Raw genomic sequence first — 21,540 nt, 5'->3', positions numbered from 1 at the left:
CCTTTGAATTTGTTTGTTTCAAACTGTTAAAATTTGTATCGTTTATTTTTTCTATTCCAAACATTTTGAAGTAAAGGGAAGAGGGAACAAAGCCCACAGTCTAATCCAATAGGTGAGTATAAACATAATTTTCAATATATTATGTAAGCAATTTACCCCGAGTGAGAGGACATTATGCTCTCATAATGTCCGCAGTGAGGTTGTTATCGGACGAGGCGCCAGCCGAGTCCGATAACAACCTCACTCAGGACATTATGAGAGCATAATGTCCGACCCCGAGTGGTAAATAGCTTTTCTACCACTTTTTCCCGTATACATGAAAGAAAACACATAGTTGTAACTTGCAAGGATCTTAAGTTACAATCATTATTGCCTATAAAACTTCCGCGAGACAGCAGATAGTTCCACAAACAACATCTTCTACTCACCAACAGATGGCGCCAACTCCATACTAATCCATGCGTCTAGCTTACAGCTAAGCTAACGTCAGTTAGAAGTACCGTTCCGGCCGTAAATAGAGGCTGTTCGCTTCCAGAAAGGCATAGGTTCAGAGAAAAGGGGCTTTAAAGTTGGCGGATTGCATTGGATCCAAATAAATCGGCGACTATAGCATGCACGTTAGTAAACATAGGACAGTTGCGACCGTCATTTGTTGGTGGGGGGAAAGGTGTTCCGACTGCGACCGAGTATTTCCCGGTGAATCTGTGCGCAAAGGTGGGGGCTTGGGAGTGTGGGGGGACACGCACCACCACTGACTATTGCTGATGATGGAGAGGTTCTATAGCTTAGCCTTTATGTATTGAAAATGAGAGGCACTCTTGCCGATTTAGTAAGAGACTCGTCTCCAATTGCAAGATATTTAAAAGTTATTTGGGGCCATGATGATGATGATATCCTTTTCTTCCCACAACTAGACTAAGGATTTTATATTGTCTGTGTTATTGTTTACAACCACTGAACCACAATTATTCACGTGTGGCAAGATTCACTCGTTTTTAGTAGGCTATATAGTGTAGGCTTAGAAGAAGCCTTTTCAGAAGTTAATTTAATGATTTCCATTTAATGATTTCATGTATCCTCATCTAATGCACCGTATGCACGCTGTTTAAAGGCCGTGTAGGCTTTTCAGAAGTTAATTGAATGTTTTCCATTTGCGCTAATGCACGCAACTGTTTTCGCCAGGTTTTAAGGTCTTATTTTAGTTGTTTCTCATAAGCTCGCAACCCTCCTTGCCCATCGGCCCCCACCTTTGCGCACAGATTCACCGGGAAATACTCGGTCGCGTTCCGACTCCCTCCTGAAGTCCCCGGATGCGTTCATCGCGTATTGATCTCGGAAATGTGCCTCATTTGCATGTACATCCGGGCATTTCACACATTCCGGCTATTGTGGCCTCATTTACTACTGTTTTAAGCCAATCACAATCCAGTATTTGAACACGTGACTAGAAAAAGTGGTAGAATAAATATTTTTTTGGAGCTGTGTGAAACACAGGCTCCCTATACGTGGTTGTGTGGGTCTGTGTGTGTGTCTGTGTGTGTGTGTGTGTGTATGTAGCCTGACTTCGGCGCGTAACTAGTGCCGCACCATTTACGCCACTCGCGCAATATATACATCAAAATGTGCGGCTCGGCCGGGAATGGTGTTATATTACCTTTCGTTCCGATCCGCCTTACCATGCCGACGTAATCGGCAAAAAACGACGCTTAATTGTCCCCATTGACTTATAATGGGACAATGCAAGAAATCACTTTCAAGTATTTTTCTCTCGTAAACCATAGGAGCTACAGTTTCAAACCTCGGAGAGGAGATTCATAATGATTTTAAGAATGAATCGAAAAATAATTACATCACTCGGCCTCATGGTGGCGCTATAACGGCCCACTTTACGTTTTGCCCCGTAACTCTTGAACCGTGGATCGGAAAATTAAAATTCTTTTTTCCCTGGATTCCTTGGGTCAAGACGCATCTCCCCATATAGGCCACGCACATTTGCGCCAGGATAGATTTTCCGCCATCTTGAAAACACACTTTTTGCTCCTTTTCCTACATATTTTCTTCAAATGTCACAAAAATCGGTACACATGATCTACACACACACACACACACACACACACACACACACACACACACACACACACACACACACACACACACACACAGCTCCACTTCACACGGGTGTGATTTTATTGTTTAATTTGTTATGTGTGATGTCAATGATATGTATGTACTCTATGGACCCCCTGTGTGTCTGGAATAAAGTTTGAATTTAAATGAATATTATTGTAAATCTATTAGATTTACAAATGCCAGTTCTGCTCACCAGTGGCCCACTGGGTACTCACATTCCACACCTGGCTCTGGGCCGGCGAGCCGGGCCTCTTACCCATCTAAAGTTTGAGAATGGATTGAGATTGTTTCGGCCCTAGAACCTCTAATCATTTGCTTTACCAGATAAAACTCTAAATCTATGAGATTTACAATACAGTAGGTTACATTGTGAACAGGTGCATGGTTTAGAGTCAAAGGTAAATTATTCTTTGGTCCCATTGTCTAATGTTTTAATGTTTGTAATCTCTTGCAGAAGAACATCTGAATACTATTGGGATTAATGATAATGATGGACATACTGAACTCTAAATTCCCTGTTGTACTTGTAAACTGTGTATAAATGCACCCATCAGAGCCTACAGTATTTCTAAATAACACTTAAGGACAAAATAATGATTAAAGTAACTTAACAATAGCTACAAAAAACAGAACACTGAATTATAAGGCAGACAGGTAAATAATGACTTATAATAATAATTATTCATTTATTGAAGGCAAAGCTTCTCATCTACTATACCGTGGCACTAATATTTGGTTTATCGTCCCATAGTTATTTTGAAGTAACGCGTGTACATTAACTAACCAGCCTTTTATATACTTTGGTTATTTGAAAATAGACGATCTACAAGCTCAAGCGACGCCTTGTGAGCTTGTAGTTCTGCCATTTTCAAAAGATTTGTATTTTGAAATGAGACATTGTAGATGAGGATCATTTGTCAGGTCTTTTAAGGAGAGTAAGCAACTTTATTTGTAAAGTATATTTTGTACATCAGGGCAATCCAAGGTATTTTCTCCGAATACAGAGTACATTTTGCCAAGGTATTTTTACTTGTCTCGCATGTTGGTATTTACTTGTCTTTTTTAATTGTATGAATTGTGCTTATTATGGATTATATTTTTTCTGTGTGTAGTCCTATGTATGGTTCTGTAATCATCTGTAACCTACAATATGTGTTACAGCAGCAGAATAATAATAAAGGCAAAATAGTCATGAGATAAGATACTTATAGTTTATTACAAAACATACAAAATAAGGCAAGAAATTATAACAAAGCAAGAAAAAAAATATTATTAGGGAAATAAAAACGTAGCTCTTCTATCCACAACTACATATGAGTTTTTACTGTACACAAAAGAGTAATATTTGTATTAATAATTAATCGTTTTAATGTACTATGTTGACAACAGTATTGATTGATTGATTGATTGATTGATTGATTGATGTTATTCCACTATCATAAAATCCACTATTGTTGCACATGTATCGGATTGGTGATTTCTTGTATCTCTCAGTTTTGCATGCTGGACACTACATCTTAAATGTGAATATAATTTGAAAGGCCTATGAGAACTTTGTGCCTGGAAAGTTCACTTCAGGAGATGTGTGTGACAGGAAGGATGCAGACGAACCACAATCAAACAATGGTTGCCGTATACAGTTCACAGAAGCACTACTGTAAAAGATGTACACAAGTGTTTTTAGCAGCGTGGTTTGTTGCTCTGTCCACCACACAAAAAGTTTGTTTCTTTCGCTATAGTGACCTTCTGACATTGTGGATAACCAATGACATCAAACCCTCTAAATTGAAGTACTGAAATTAACCTGAACATATTTTAGTTCCTCTTTCATAACCAAGAATGAGGGGCCCTCAGATGGACAGGCAGAGCATTTCACACTGACCGTGATGAATGATGTTTAGGTTTAGATCAAGGGTTCCTAAACCTTTCAGACTGCGAGGCCCACAACCCCCCAAAATAATCATAGTTGAACTGGGGACTGGGGACAAGCACTTGGAATTGCATTACCGGTACATTCAGTTTGACTCGTTGAAAATAACTGAACAAGCTTACAATAACTTGTACTACGAGCCATTGTGAGCTTTTAGATTGGCTATTTTCACAATGTTTGCCTCTTTCTTACATAATATTTGACAATATGCCCAATTTGGTATTTAAAGTCTTTAAAGTCTTTACATTTTTACTTTAGAAATGCATACCTTTTATACACCTTTTATACACTTATACTGTATGTTGGTTTGTTTACTGTTGAGTGAGAAAGCAATGTTGTTTTGATTGATTGATTGAAGGCTTTATTAGAAGTTTGCATAGGAAAATGTACAGATTCATGACGGTACAGTTCACTGGTACAAGGTCTACTAAAAGGAGATCCATGAAAAGACTAGCTTATTTCAACAGGAAACCATTTAAGTATCTCATATAACATTGAATGACAGACAAATAGAACACAGTACTATGCAGTAGACATGTAAAGAAAAAAAGAAAGAAAAAGAAAACAGTAGGTCTATACAATCAGTAAGTACAGTATATACAATATATACAAGGAAGGGGCAGGTAACAGTAAGTCTAAACAATCAGTATGTACAGTATATACAAGGAAGGGGCAGGGAGGGTAGGGTTGGGCTAGGTTTTTACCAGTTGTGAACGGCTGCTGCCTGTAAGTGGTTTTTTAGGGCAATTTTAAAGGATGCTAGTGATCCACACTCCTTTATGGCCTTCGGTAAGGCATTCCACATTTTTGTGGTATAGCAGAAGAACGAGTTCGACCCTTTCTTTGAGTTGACTCTGGGTTGAACGTGATCTGTGGCACTGCCTCTGGTGTTGTAATTATGGACATCCTTAACGTTTATAAAGTATTTTGACAGGTACTTGGGTATCATAGTGGTGTAGTGTATCTTGTACACCAGTCCCATTGCAAGTTGCTGTACTCTGTCATCTACTCTGAGCCACCCCACTCTTAACTGGTGAGTAGCGGTGAGGTGAGTCTGATTGGGAAGGTTAAGCAGGACCCTAATTAGTTTATTTTGGGCTGTTTGGAGTTTAGTTTTAAGGGCTTGTGGGGCATCACGATACCATACGTGGACTCCATAGTCAAAGAGGGGCTGGATTATTGCACCAGCTATGGTCTTCAGTGTGTTGAAGTTGACCATTGGGGCGATCCTCTGTAGGAAACGAGTTCGTTGGTTGATTTTTTGTATTACTTTTGAAGTCATCTTTTCGCTGGAAAGATTAGCTTCAAGGATACATCCTAAGTAAGAGATTTCGTTTTTTCGTGTTATGACCTTGTCACCCACTTTGATTGTGAAGTTCTCTACCTTTTTGAGGTTATGATTTGATCCAAAGAGGATGGACTCGGTTTTGCCCAGGTGAATTGATAATTTGTTGTCGTTAAGCCATGTGCAGATCTTACTCAGTTCAGAGTTAAGTGTCTTTTCAACCTGCAAGTGGTCCTTGCCCGAGACTAGGAGAGCCGAGTCATCCGCAAACAGGAACAGGTTGCAGTCGCAAGCAGATGCCATGTCGTTCACGTATATTAGGAACAACAGAGGTCCCAGTATGCTACCGTATGTAGACTACATTAATGGACCACGTCACCTCTGGGACACCTACAACTGGTCGTATGATGCATGCATCATTATGATGCAATAGATGATGCAATATCATGCTACAAAGCATCATATGACCAGTTGTAGCATGCTGAAATACTAAAATATCTAAAAACACAGATTGAACACAAAAAATAACTCAGGATAGTGTTGATCGTGTCCCAAACAACAATAAAATAATATCTGGTTGTCCCAGAGGTGAACTGGTCCTTTAAGCTAATCATCTGGGGACCCCCCAAAATAAATTTGGGACCTCCCTGGGGGTCCCGAACCCCAGTCTGGGAACCACTGGGTTAGAGGAGAAGGCTTTCATTTGTACCGGGAATGCAGATTACAGTTTATGGAAGACACTTGAAAGGATGAATTGAAATTCAGAATTCAACCCTTTGAGATTTTGTTGCCAACTGGTGTGTACACTGTACACTCTCACAACCTTCTCAGAAATATCATCAGATATATAGGGCAGGCCATAATATAATACCAACATATAGAAGAAATATTGAGCTATATATGCACACAACTGTCATTCACATTGATATATCACCACTTGTACCATAGAGTCTAAGATATCCAAAGTGAATGCAATTAATCTGGTATAATTCAGGGGCTCCGTGCATGTCTAAATGGTAAATGGTGCATTTATATAGCGCTTTTATCCAAAGCGCTTTACAGAGATTGTGCATTACATTCACCCATTCACACACACATTCAAATACCGGTGGCGGAGGAAACCATGCAAGGCACCAACCTGCTCACCGGGAGCAATGTGGGGTTCAGAGTCTTGCCCAAGGACCCTTCGACATTAACTCAGGGGAAGCCCGGATTCGAACTGGAAACCCTTCGGGAACCCTTCGTGATCTAATAACGGTTTCTCTACCCCTGAGCTATGCCACCCCACGTGTGTGTGTGTGTGTGGTGTGTGTGTGTGTGTGTGTGTGTGTGTGTGTGTGTGTGTGTGTGTGTGTGTGTGTGTGTGTGTGTGTGTGTGTGTGTGTGTGCGTGTGTGCGTGTGTGCGTGTGTGTGTGTGTGTGTGTGTGTGTGTGTGCGTGCGTATGTGAAAGTTTGATCTACCTCAGGGCCACCAAACACAATAAGTACTGTATAACACCCATCTGTAATGGATACAAATAATGTGAGGGGCAACTGACTGTAAAGTCAAATTATTGTTCAATTACTGTTAAATTACTTTGTTGTTTATTTTGCACTCCTGAAAGCTTCCACAATATCTCCAGCAAATGGGTGGAACAATGAGGGGAGTTTCTCTTCACTGTACATGAATCTATATGCAATGCATGTTGCCTGATTAATCCTCAATATGACAAAAACCGAACATTTTAGATGATAACATAGTACAAGAGATATTTCTGTGTTGGTTATCATGGTTAGTCTTAAATGTGAAATACATTTAAAGGCCTGTGAGAAGTTTGTGGGCTGGAAAAAGTTCTGCACTCTATCTGTGACACCGCCTGCCAGAAACTAAATGTAATGATGTTACTAATAGAGATGAGAAATGTTCACCTGCACGGTCACTGTTGTAAATTAGGGCTTTGTGGGGACACAGTCACAGATGCTAATGATTTATAGAATGTGTGCATTCATTTGAGGAGACGTGTGTGAAAGGAAGGATGCAGACAAACCACAATCAAACAATGGTTGCTGTTTTAACAGTTCACAGAAGCACTGCTAGTAAAAGCTGTACACGAGTGGTTTTAGAAGTGTGGTTTGATGTTCCCTTTGTACATAAGTACACAGGTTTTAACAGCCATGCAGGGTCTTCTGCAAATTATCAAATAACCTTCTGTAAGTTCACTGGTTCATGTGTACCGGTATATTGCCACATACTGTACACTACAACAGGTTATAGGCAGTGGACTTATTATATTTCAAGCACCTCAACTGTGTGCATGACAGCAAAATATGTAAGAATGTAAGAAAAGAAGGTAATTATTAGGCCAATGCCTTGGATTACATTCTAACTGGTAATACATACTGTAGAGTAGTGTCAAGCTTCTTTTGTTTAGAGCTGTATTTTCTTTTCTATATATTGTAGTCATTCTGCCTATTTCCATTCCCCTTTATACTGTAGTCCCTTAGTTGTTGCCGCTGACCCCTACTCATTTGTTTGTTAGTGAGGGTGCACTGTAGACAAAGGGACCTTCCAACATGAAGTCACCAGTTGCTCCTTCTCTTCACCTGACAGTGAAGAAGAGTTTCATGGGGAGAATGTAATAACACATGTTGAGGGACATGCTATTCCTCCCTTTTTGTGTTCTGTAACTAGACTAACTTTGCATCTACATAATTATGTTCTAAGACATTCTGTAATCATTCAAATAAAGTTACATTCACCTTTAAGGGATGTGAGCTGTTTGGATTTGTGGCCTTCGCAGTGTGACCTTCTGACATTGTGGATAACCAATGACGTCAAACCCTCAAAAATGAAGTACTGAAATTAATCTGAACATATTTGAGTTCCTCTTTCATATTCAAGAATGAGGGACCCTCAGATGGACAGCCAGAGAATTTCACACTGTCTAGTAGGTTTGAGGAGAGGCTTTCATTTGTACTTGGAGAGCAGAACACAGTTTATGGAACGCACTTGAAAGGATGAGTTGAAATTCTGAATTCAGTCATGTTTGAGATTGTGTTGCCAACAGTTGCCAACTGGTGTGTGCACTCTCACAGCCTTCTCAGAAATATTATAGATATATGTCCATAATACAGTACCAATATATTGAAGAAATATTTACCTACACAGCATATATACACACAACTGTCATTCACCACTTACCCTAGCCTAAACTATCCCAAGTGAATGCAATTAATGTTATAATAATTATAATAAAGAATCAGTAACTCACTCTTGGATTGCAAAATGGCTTGCCTTACATTAAATTGATGAAAGCAGGGTGGAAGTCAATAGTGTAAATTTACTGTAGTATTTAAATGGGTATTATTATTAAAACAATATTACAGGAAGCCTACATAAATTCAGCCGTCACACACCATATTAATAGTACAGTATATACATATTCATGGTATTCAGATGAAACTACAGTAATAAGTTAAACACATGACATGGTCAGTGTTTCCGTGTTCTTTTTGAGAGCTGCTCTACAACCTCTGACTTCTCTGTTTCAGTTGCATATCATCCATGCATCCATTCACACAACCAAGAGATGTCTACCAATTGTCTTCTGATCATTTGTAAGTGTTTTTATTTCATTATAGTAGTAGTGACTGCTATTGTTGTTGCATTGCAAAATATTCATCAATTGAACTGTATACTAATAATAAAACATTACAACATTATTTTTACAGTTTTCTTTAGCATCGCTATCACAAGAAGTTGCGAAGGTACGTTTTTCAAAATTCATAATATATTACCATCAAACAGTCTCAATACATTTTGAACAGTTTGTAGGTTTGATTCTTGATTGAGGGTGATTGATGTAAACTGTTTAATAGTTTAATTGAGTTTACAGTTGTTCAATTTCCTTTAGTAACACATTTTCATGAGGCTATTTTCAAACTACATGAATTGATTCTTTCTAGATGCTGTCCCAGTTCCAGAAATCATTATAGATCCGGCTTACATCAACATAGCTACACCCATCATGATGCGTTGTGAGTCAAAAAATGTCATTGGATGTGAATTCTATAAGGACAACGATGCTGAACCAATAAGAATAGTGAACAAAACTGCTTGCCGAAAAACGATTTTGGAGTGGAAAGAGTTCAGCAGTTGGAACCAGAAACAGGTAGATCTAAGTTGTACCACGATGCATGACATTAATGGAGAAAATATCACATCAAAGAGAAGTGAAGCTAAGCAACTTTCTTTTGGTGGTGAGTGATAATTTACCACATTTTAAAGTAATAATTTGTACATTGATTTTATTCTATTTTATTTGGAGTAGCAAATGTAATTTTGTTGCATTAAATTGTCACACAGATCCCCTTGGAAAACCTAAATGTTATGTGGATAAAACAGGGAGTTTCTTCACTCTGCGATGTGAGGCCAAACATGGCACCACATGTTACTTTTACATTAACAATCAGTCACATCACTTCAAAAGCCATCAATTCAGAAATGGTGGCTGTCTGACGAGGACTTCCCAGGAAGAAATGAAGAGACAGATCAGTAACTCCATCATGGCTTCTGTTACCTGTGCAGTGGAACTACTTGTTGAAGGGTTTGGCATCGTGAAATCAGTCACAAAAAGTGATTCCGTCAATATCTCCATGGATGGTGAGGGATTAATATATGCTGTATATAGTTGTTCTTAATAAATGTATAAATGTAGATGTTTATATACAGTATTAATATATTTATCTTTTCAGACGAGACAGCTGCAAAGTCCACCCCTACAAGTAAGGCAAAGGTTGAGTATTTTGATATTAAAATGTAAATAAAAAGAGGAGGAAGCTGACTGAGCCTGATTTTGACCTTTAGAGGTCAGGTGGAATGGGTTTGCTCAGGAAACTCTCAGAAATGTGCCCTTTCATGAATTTCCTTAACATACATAAAGTAAAGTCTTGTTTTTTTTCTATACCATCTGAGACGTTTTATAAATATGAAATACATTTTTTTTAGTGTTTCCTGAGCAGAATTGTTCAATTTCTAAATCTCAAAATAGGTCAAAATGACCTGTTCAGTCATGTGTGTGTGATCCCAAAAGATATAAAGTGATACTGTATAGCCTTTGCAGGACAGATCTATAGATATATGTTATATTAAGCATTATTACTAGTTATTTATTAGTTTTTCATAAACATTACACAATACAACATATTTTGCGTTCAACCAACTATTCCTTTAACATTCTCACAACTGAAGAAGATAGAAATAATAATAAATCTTGAAATACAGTGTAGTCCACAAGCCTGCAGCGTTAATTCAATACACGTAATTTGCTTTAGTTTTATCATGTCCAAGAGTAGGATATGGACATACGTTTTTAATGTATTTTTCAGTAAATTCGTCTGGGAATTCCAGTGTAGGCGATTTGGATTCTAGCCCTACAGGTGAGTACAATGTACAAAAAAGGACATTTGCAGAGCATCTCACATGCTGCAAACAATAACATGCAAGATGTCAAAAGTTACATTATAGATTACAATGTTTTGTGTGTGTGTGTGTGTGTGTGTGTGTGTGTGTGTGTGTGTGTGTGTGTGTGTGTGTGTGTGTGTGTGTGTGTGTGTGTGTGTGTGTGTGTGTGTGTGTGTGTGTGTGTGTGTGTGTGTGTGTGTGTGTGTGTGCGTGCGTGCGTGCGTGTGTGTCTGTGTGTGTCTGTGTGTGTGTGTTTATGTATTCTCAAAATCTTCCCCAGATTTCATTCCATTCCTGTCTGACGTCATCTACCGTGTTGTCCCTGTTGGTTCCATCCTTCTCCTGTTGGTGCTGTTTTCCTGTTACTGTCATCGAAGGAAGCATGGTGTGTGTGCCCCTTGTAATCTGTAATCTGGTCTATACATTTCTTTCATGGGTACGTAAATACTTCATAAAATATGAAGTATTGATATACAGTACGTACAGTATGCGTATACTGATGCATTTGGGTTCTATTCCATGTTATTTGACATTGTTCTACTGTTGAATGTTTATCCCTTAAAGGTAATAAGGAAGTCAGGTTGGCCAGAACTGAGTAAGATTCATTCACTTAATTCAATCTCATATTATGTCTGTATATTATTTATTTGTTATATTATAATGTATTATTTTGATAAGAATACTGATGTATTTATTTCCTCTAGAATCTTGCCTGAAGAACACGACCCGTCCCAACCTACCTGTGAGTAGGCTTAATGTAGAAGTGGAACTAGAACTGTTCTATGGTGCACCACACATACATTTGTATTACACTGATATACACACAATCTGCTAATAGCAACATGTATTATTGACAATATTATATTATATTATTATATTATATTATATTATATTATATTATATTATATTATATTATATTATTATGTTGTTTTCACAAAAACATGTATTTTATCTCAAACAAGAAACAGAGAAATTACTATTCAAGTAACCTTTTACAACTTTGTATTCACATCCTCAAAAGCATGTCATGCATTTCACGTTGAAAGACACTGCAGGCTTGAATATAGGCTACTTAGTTGAGCATGGTGACGCGCACTGAAAATGCCTGTCTACAAGCTCACAGTACTTCGCGCTACGAAGCGTTGTGAGCTTGAAGATTGGCTATTTTCATATTTTTTCCAAAAATGCCCTTTTAGAAATGTCATCCCCTCCATAACATCCTCTGGACATCCCTGATATCCACTATGGATACAGATGGAGAGAACCCTTAGTCTATCAATGTCATGTAAAATGTAATTCTCTCTTTTGAAACAGATGAAAATATACCATTACAGGGACGTTCCAGGTGAGATTTAAACACAGCCTAGCTTAATCAGAGTCTTTTGAAGTGGTCTGTTTCAACTGTGAAATAAAAAATAAATAAATTTCTATTTCATTAAACATTTTGAAGGAATGGAAAGAGGGAACAAAGCACACAAGTCTAATCCAATATGTGAGTATGAACATAATTTTAAACACTGAACATGTTTTTCTATATTTCTACATAATCATCTATACTATAATTTTGCGAATGTCTGTCTGAGTGAGTGAGTGTCTGTCTGTATGAAACAGCGTTTCTCCTCGGTGGCTGGAGCAATTGATCTGAAATCGCATCACCATCAGCATATGAACACACCTGACATAACTGTGAAGCCCGTTTGTCACTTTCACAAATCGTATGCTGTATGTTAGCATTTATGGTGTATCTATATCTATTTAGCCTACAGTACCTTTTGTGACCACACATGTTAAGGGAGGGGCGCTGTTGTTCAGGCCATGCACAATCACACACAAACCCACACACACACACACACACACAGGCGGGCGGGGGGGGGGGGGGGGTTCTGGCCCTGTTACAGATGTTGTCCAAAATCATGCAGATCGGTACACAGTATCTCTGTAGCCGTTAAATGGAACGGGTATTTCTTACATTGATGCTCCTACATATTAGCATGCAAGCACCAGTTAAAGTTACTTTCCATCCCTCATATACTGTGTGCACAGTGCACATCCCATAATCCACACACTGCACATCATTTCGGAGCTCATATCTTTGAACGGGTAAGGGCTAGTTATTGTAAATCTACAGTTCTACACCGTCTCGGAGTCGTGACAGAGGCAAGGTTTGATAATATGTTGAGATCTTTTCGGCCCCAAGAAACTCATTCGCCATAAAACTCTAATCTGTTAGATTTACAATATGTTACATTGTGAACAGGTGCATGATTTAGAGATAACCAGATGGTCCCATAGTCTTTTTAATGTTTGTAATCTCTTGCAGAACATCTGAATACTTTGGGATTAATGAGGATTGAAAGATGAACATACTGAACTCCATATCATCTGAAAATAATTCTGATCTACAGTTTTATCTCACTTCTGTGTCAACAGAAAAACAACAGGGTTCAGTTAAGGCCCTGTTGTAGACTGTGTATAAAATGCACAACAACATTGTAAAGTAAAGAATTGTAAAGTATATTTTACTGAATGTATATTTTTTTCTGTGTGATTGCTTATCTCTCCAAGTTCTCCAAACCATGCTAATTTAGAATATGTTATGTTTCTTAAATTATGTTTATTGTCAGTATCTGATTTTGTTGTATGCCTGAATGTACTGTAAATCAAATTTCCCATTAAATATGGCTGTAATGAACTTTGAATCACTGAGAATATGATTAATGCGAAGTCTGTTTATAATCTACAGTACAGTACTGTATGTGTTATAGCAGAAGAATAATAGTAGTGTAAAGGCAAAATAGTGAAAATTAGATAAGATACGTATACTTTATTGCAAAAGATACATCAAGAAAGGTATAATAAGGGCACGGTCACACCGAAGTTTAATTCTACCTATGAGGGCGGATTCTGCAAATGCTTTTTTTGCTGAAATCTGCAAATGGCATCAAACCACTCCGTTCTCATTGAAATGCATTGGCAGAATCTGCCCTCATTCTGTACACAAGGTAGAATTAAGCCTAAAAGTTAAAAAACATGTTACAATATTAGGAAAAGAAAAACACATCCAGATTATCTGGGCTTCGTGGATGTATCTAATTTTTTGCGCATCTTTTAACCACAACTCAGATGAGAGTTTATATACAAAAGAGTAGGCTATAGTAAACACAGAAGGGCTCAAGGGCATGGAGTCATGATACATTGTAATGTACAAATTTGACAACAGTATTGATTGATTGAACTTGAGACAAACAACGGTAGTGATTCAAAAGTACTGACAAACCCCCACCCTAAAACAAAAGTCTCTAACATGTACTGTAGTCAAATCAGGAACACTTAATAACAATCCCTTGTAAACAGTTATTACATATTTGATCATGATCATAATGTAGATGGAAATATTTGAAGATAATTTGCTTGGAGTATTGACTGAGACATAACAGATTCTGTACTGGTAACTTGAAAATTACATATATGTAACTATTGACAAAGTAATACTTTTAACAGAATAAACCTCTGGGCCACCAAACACAATGAATATAACACCCATTTGTAATGGATACAAATAATGTGAGTGCAATATATGCTTTTGTGGGCAACTGGCTGTAAAGTCAAAATATAGTTTAATTACTGTTAAATTATTGTTGTTTATTTTTGCACTCCTGAAAGCTTTCACAATATCTCCAGGAAATAGAGATGAAAATGCACGTCACTGCTGTAAATTAGGACTGCTGTAAATTAGGACACTATTGGTTTATAATAGAATGTGCGCATTCACTTCAGGAGACGTGTGTGAAAGGAGGGATGCCGACTAACCACTATCTAACAATGGTTTCTGTTTTAACAGTTCACAGAGGCACTGCTAGTAAAAGCTGTACATGAGTGGTTTTAGCAGCGTGGTTTGGTGCTCCCTCTGTACACCACTACTGGTTTTAACAGCTAGGCAGGGTCTTTATGGTGACAGTGTGGGACAGGAAGGATGCAGATTAACTACAATCAAACATTGGTTGCCGTTTTAACAGTTCACAGAAGCACTACTAGTAAAAGCTGTACACAAGTGGTTTGTTCCTCCTTCTCAGCTGACAGTGAAGAAAAGTTTCACAGGGAGAATGTAACATGTTGAGGGACATGCTATCCCTCCCTCTGTATGTTCTGTACCTAGTTTAACTTTGCATCTACATAATTACGTTCCAATACATTCTGTAATCATTCAAATAAAATTACATTCACTTTTAAGGGATGTGAGCAGTTTGGATTTGTGGCCTTCGCCAGTGACCTTCTGACATTGTGGATAACCAATGACGTCAAACCCTCAAAAATGAAGTACTGAAATTAATCTGAACATATTTGAGTTCCTCTTTCATATTCAAGAATGAGGGACCCTCAGATGGACAGCCAGAGAATTTCACACTGTCTAGTAGGTTTGAGGAGAGGCTTTCATTTGTACTGGGAGAGCAGAACACAGTTTATGTAACACGCTTGAAAGGATGAGTTGAAATTCTGAATTCAGTCCTGTTTGAGATTTTGTTGCCAACAGTTGCCAACTGGTGTGTGCACTCTCACAGCCTTCTCAGAAATATTATAGATATAGGGCCATAATACAGTACCAACATTGAAGAAATATTGAGCTACACAGCATATGCACACAACTGTCATTCACCACTTACCCTAGCCTAAACTATCCCAAGTGAATGCAATTAATGTTATAATAATTATGATAAAGAATCAGTAACTCACTCTTGGATTGCATAATGGCTTGCCTTACATTAATCAGTGGAAGCAGGGTGGAAGTCAATAGTGTAGATTTACTGTAGTATTTAAATAGGTATTAGTATAACAATATTACAGGAAGCCTACATAAATTCAGCCGTCACACACCGTATTAATAGAACAGTGTATACATATTCATGGTATTCAGATGAAACTAATAGGTTAAACACATCACATGGTCAGTGTTTCCGTGTTCTTTTTGAGAACTGCTCTACAACCTCTGACTTCTCTGTTTCAGTTGCACATCATCCATCCATCCATTCACACAACCAAGAGATGTCTACGAACTGTCTTCTGATCATTTGTAAGTGTTTTTATTTTATTATAGTAGCAGTGACTGCTATTGTTGTTGCATTGCAACATATTCATCAATTGAACTGTGTACTGTATATGATAATAAAACATTACAACATGTTACAGTTTTCTTTAGCATCACTATCACAAGAAGTTGCCAAGGTAAGTTTTACAAAATAATGTTTTACCATCAAACAGTCTCAATGCATTTGAACAGTTTGTAGGTTTGATTCTTGATTGAGGTGATGTAAACACTTTGGTTGATTGAGTTTACAGTTGTTCAATGTCCTTCAGTAACAAATTTTTATGAGGCCATTTTCAAACTACATAAATTGATTCTTTCTAGATGCTGTCCCAGTTCCAGAAATCATTATAGATCCGGCTTACATCAACATAGCTACACCCATCATAATGCGTTGTGAGTCTGAAAATGTCATTGGATGTGAATTCTATAAGGACAACGATGCTGAACCAATAAGAAAGTTGAACAAAAATGCTTGCAAAAATATCAAATTGGAGTGGAAAGAGTTCATCAGTTGGAACCAGAACCAGGTAGATCTAAGTTGTTCCACGATGCATGACATTAATGGAGAAAATATCACATCAAAGAGTGAAGCTAAGCAACTTTCTGTTAGTGGTGAGTGATAATTTACCACATTTTAAGTGATAATTTGTACATTTATTTTTTATTCTATTTTATTTAGCAAGTAGCAAATGTAATTTTGTTGCATTAAATTGTCACACAGATCCCATTGGAAAACCTAAATGTTATGTGGAGACAACAGGGAGTTTCTTCACCCTGCGATGTGAGGCCAAACATGGCACCACATGTTACTTTTACATGAACAATCAATCACATCACTTTAAAAGTCGTGAATTCAGAAATGGCGGCTGTGTGACGAGGACTTCCCAAGAAGAAATGAAGAGACAGATCAGTAACTCCATCATGGCTTCTGTCACCTGTGCAGTGGAACTATTTGTTGAAGGGTTTGGCAGTGTGAAATCAGTCACAAAAAGTGAATCTGTCAATATCTCCATGGATGGTGAGGGATTAATATATAATAATAAGGGTAATAATAATAATAATAATAGCTTGGATTTATATAGCGCTTTTCTAGGTACCCCAAGCGCTTTACAACAAAAGGAAATAAAAAACGTTATTAACTTTATTAACGACTTTATATAGTTGTTCTTAAAAAATTATAAATATAGATATTTATATATAGTATTAATATAGCCAGCCTATTTATCTTTTCAGATGAGACAGCTGCAAAGTCCACCCCTACAGGTAAGGCAAAGGTTGAGTATTTTGATATTAGAATGTAAATAAAAAGAGGAGGAAAAATGGCTTTCTGTTATGATTAAAATACCATGTAGAGGTAATTTCTTCTTGAAAAAGTACAATTGTATAAAGAAGACCCAAGGGCCATTCACCAATTTGATCCCAAAAGATATAAAGCGATACTGTATACTGTATACAACGTACCGGTATATTGCGTTCAACCAACTATTCTTTTAACATCAACACAACTGAAGAAAGATAGAAATAATAATAATCTTGAAATACAGTGTAGAGTAGAGTAGACCACAAGTCTGCAGTGTTAATTCAATACAGGTAATTTGCTTTAATTTTATACAGTATATCATGTCCAAGAGTAGTATATGGACATACGTTTTTAATGTATTTTTCAGTGAATTCGTCTGGGAATTCCAGTGTAGGCGGAAATACAGATTCTAGCCCAACAGGTAAGTACAATGTACAACAAAGGACATTTGCAGGACATCTCACATGCTGCAAACAATAGCATGCAAGATGTTAGTCACATTATTAGAGTACAATGTGTTATGCTGAAATTCTGTTCTTTCTTTTCTTCTCATGCATACCTTTGAAATATACAATTATTTCTAGGATAGATTATTATTTGTTTATACTTATTTTCTTAACTCTCTCTCTCTCTCTCTCTCTCTCTCTCTCCCCCTCTCTGTGTGTGTGTGTGTGTGTGTGTGTGTGTGTGTGTGTGTGTGTGTGTGTGTGTGTGTGTGTGTGTGTGTGTGTGTGTGTGTGTGTGTGTGTGTGTGTGTGTGTGTGTGTGTGTGTGTGTGTGTGTGTGTTCTCAAAATCTTCCCTCAGAGTCAGATTCCATTCAACAGTCCCTCTACCTTGCTGTCCCTGTTGGTTCCATCCTCCTCCTGCTGGTGGCACTGTTTTCCTGTTATTGTCATCGAAGGAAGCATGGTGTGTGTGCCTCTTATAATCTGGTCTAAATTTATAACATATTAAGTATTGATATACAGTACAGTATGTTGCATACTGTATGCATTTGGGTTCTATTCCATGTTATTTTACATTATCTTTCTGTTTAATGTTTATCCCTTAAAGGTAATAAGGAAGGCAGGTTGACCAGAACCGAGTAAGATTCTTTCACTTCATAATAATCTCATATATGTCTGTATAATTTGTTTTGATAAGCATACTAATTTATTTATTTCCTCAGAATCTTGCCTGAAGAACACAACCTGTCCCAACCTACCTGTGAGTAGGCCTAATGTAGAAGTTGAACTAGAACTTGTAATGTGTTATTTCAGCAAAAATACTCTATCTATGGTGCACCACACATACCAGTATTTAAATTACACAAATACACACAATCTGCTAATAGTAGCAGCAATGTATTATTGACAATATTTTATGTTGTTTTCATACGAAAAACAAAAACATGTACATTTTATCCCAAAACAAGAAACAGATAAATTAGCCTAAGTAAATAAACCTTTAAGTATTCACATCCTTGCAACTGCATCTGTGAATGGATACATTTCTGTTTTACATGAATATGTTGTTCTTTCAATCAGATTCAGTTGTCACAGCACATTCTGGACCAGATGACAATGTAAGTGATCCTATTCCTCAGAATAAAATCATAATTTAAAAGTATACATCCCTCATTCCAGTGTACAGTATGCTGACTTACGTCTCCATGTCAGTGGGAACCAAATGGACCCTTGCAGGCCTGTAAATGAGTTTTGAGTTTTATTGATTAGCACATCAAACATATAACTTTCCAAATGTCTGAGTGTCTGTCTGTCTGAAACAGCGTTTCTCCTCAGTGGCTGGAGCAATTGATCTGAAATCGCATCACCATTAGCATATGAACACACCTAACATAACTGTGAAGCCCGTTTGTCACTTTCACAAATCGTATGCTGTATATTAGCATTTTTATGGTGTATCTATATCTATTCTGCATCTAGCATGAGGCTTATCTATTCTGCATCTAGCATGAGGCAACATGTTTAAACAGCTGATGTGTGTGTCTGTCTGTCTGTCTGTCTGTCTGTCTGTCTGTCTGTCTGTCTGTCTGTCTGTCTGTCTGTCTGTCTGTCTGTCTGTCTGTCTGTCTGTCTGTCTGTCTGTCTGTCTGTCTGTCTGTCTGTCTGTCTGTCTGTCTGTCTGTGTGTGTGTGTGTGTGTGTGTGCGCAGGCGGGGGGGGGGGGGGGTGGTCTGGCCCTGTTACAGATGTTGTGCAAAAATCATGCAGATCGGTACACAGTATCTCTGTAGCCGTTAAACGAAACGGGTATTTCTTACATTGATGCTCCTACATATTATCATGTAAGCACCAGTTACAGTTACTTTCCATCCCTCATATACTGTGTGCACAGTGCACACCCCATAACCCACACACTGCACATATCAGAGCTCATATCTTTGAACGGGTAAGGGCTAGTAGAGTTTAATACAGAAGAAAACAATACATATAAGTATTGTTCAGGATAAGTTTAGAACCCTAGAAGCTAAGGCTAGCTTAAAGGCCTAGAATTTCCCCTTTTTGTAAAAATCAGACATACAAAAAATATAATTCTCATTTAAAAAATACCAGTAGGCTAATACTGTCAAGAGATAATTATGCATACTGTAAATACACACGGTACATACTGTACGTCAGGGGTTTTCAAAGTGGGTGACGGGGCACCCTGGGGTGCCGCAACGACAGTCCAGGGGTGCCGTGAGATAATTTGATGATATTTTGAATTCATTTGTACACTTGAAAAGATATTATTTAGTATAATTTTAAACTTGAAGTACAAAGTTATTTTCAGTCAGTTCTAACCAAAATGGCTATTTATCTCAACGTTTTCCTCGCAACATAATCACTAAAATATCGTCACTGTCGGGCAGAAACCTCGTATCTCCAAGTTTCAAATGTGTACGTCTTTTGCCCTGCTTCATCATACAAAACTAGTGAAAACAGCACACAACGCCTCACAATGCGAGGCGTTGTGTGCTTGTAGATCTGCTGTTTTCACTAGTTTAGTACATTTTATAGATGATAAATACAAAACGAACGGTTTTGGACATACATGGTTTGAACCCGACACCTACAATATTCTATAAATATAAGGTGCTGGGAGTGAAAATTATATATAGGGGTGCCTCGGATTAAAAATACATATTTATGGGGTGCCCGGAGACAAAAAAGTTTGGGAACCCCTGCTGTACGTGTACATATATACTGCATACTGTATAACCACCACCTTCCCACCTGCCTACAAACCTGCACACCCACATAACCACATGCATACATACACAGACCTATTACACTGCTTTTTGGATATGAGCATTTTTTGTAGTTTGCTTTGAAGACCAACTGAGATGGAGATTCTTTTCAGCATAGGGCATTCCAAATCCTCCATACTCTGAGAGTATACAAAAGGGTTAATTTGATTTTCAGAGAAAAAAGAAATATCATTGTGGAATTTACAGCGCACATTGCGGTCCCATACTGTAGATCATGGTTCTAAGCCTGATGACTTTGGGGTGGGGGTGGTCTCCAAATGACAGTGAAGTGATACTTTAAGGACTAAACAAAAGAGACCATTACTGCATCAAAAGTAATCAACAAATTACCGGTATACTATACAAACATTTGTAATTTTGCCAACATTGTCAAATTACATAAGAAAGAAACATTTGCAATAGCAAAATTGTGAAAATAGATCTAAATGCTTTTTATTATATATTTAATTTATCTGTGGAACAGAGTCAAACAAAATGTAATGCCTCAACTCCTACAATTCCAAGAGCCTGTCAGGGCTGGAGGGTCCCCAGTTCAAATACGATTCTTTTGGGGGTCACGGCCTGAAAAGGTTGAAAACCACTGCCATATAGATAATATAAAACTGGGGGTACTTGAAAAGAAGAAGGTTGAGAATCACTGTGCTTATATACGTTTAAACAAGCCCAGGATAAAACTGACTAACTTAATCAACGTTGTATTCCAGGTCGACGTGGCTAATGTGTTGTATGACACTGTGATGGAGTTGGAAGAGATCAGTGACCAGTACGCCGTGGTCAGGAAACCTAAAGGTCGCCAGGGGAGGCCAAACATGGAAGCACCTGTGAGCCCAACAGAGGACGACCAATATTCAATGGTCATGCATCACTAAAGCCTGATTTAAACTTTGCTGTTGTGACAAAAAAAACATTGTGAGCTTGTAGATGTGCTATTTATGTCGCAACCGGCTTGCATCAAACTATTAGATTAACAGTGGTGGAAAGTATACTAAGTACATCTCTAGGCCTATTCAATACTGTACTTACTTAAGTACAGTTTTGAGGTGTTTTTTACTTTACTGGAGTATTTCCCCATTTTCAATTGGCCTACTTTTATTTCTACACTAATCTCTGATCC

General features: G+C 37.8%; 1 protein-coding gene across 1 annotated transcript in view; it reads left to right on the top strand.

The window, feature by feature from the left end:
* The window catches only part of LOC308299607 (ubiquitin-conjugating enzyme E2 Q2-like), a gene marked incomplete at both ends in the record, with an annotated part of 56,203 nt that extends 34,908 nt beyond the window's left edge, over nucleotides 1-21,295 (top strand). Inside the window, 5 exons of the mRNA XM_080743402.1 lie at nucleotides 17,979-18,083; nucleotides 18,228-18,258; nucleotides 18,343-18,380; nucleotides 18,701-18,738; nucleotides 21,131-21,295. Coding sequence (XP_080599528.1) covers nucleotides 17,979-18,083; nucleotides 18,228-18,258; nucleotides 18,343-18,380; nucleotides 18,701-18,738; nucleotides 21,131-21,295 — 377 coding nt within the window. The remainder of the gene's footprint in view (nucleotides 1-17,978; nucleotides 18,084-18,227; nucleotides 18,259-18,342; nucleotides 18,381-18,700; nucleotides 18,739-21,130) is intronic.
* Between the last annotated feature and the right edge of the window lie 245 nt (nucleotides 21,296-21,540).

This window comes from Nannobrachium achirus, assembly GCF_963921795.1.
Source record: "Nannobrachium achirus genome assembly, chromosome: 15".
Taxonomy (NCBI): Eukaryota; Metazoa; Chordata; class Actinopteri; order Myctophiformes; family Myctophidae; genus Nannobrachium; species Nannobrachium achirus.
Note: the sequence above shows the minus strand (reverse complement) of the source record. Positions and strands in the feature narration are given on the sequence as shown.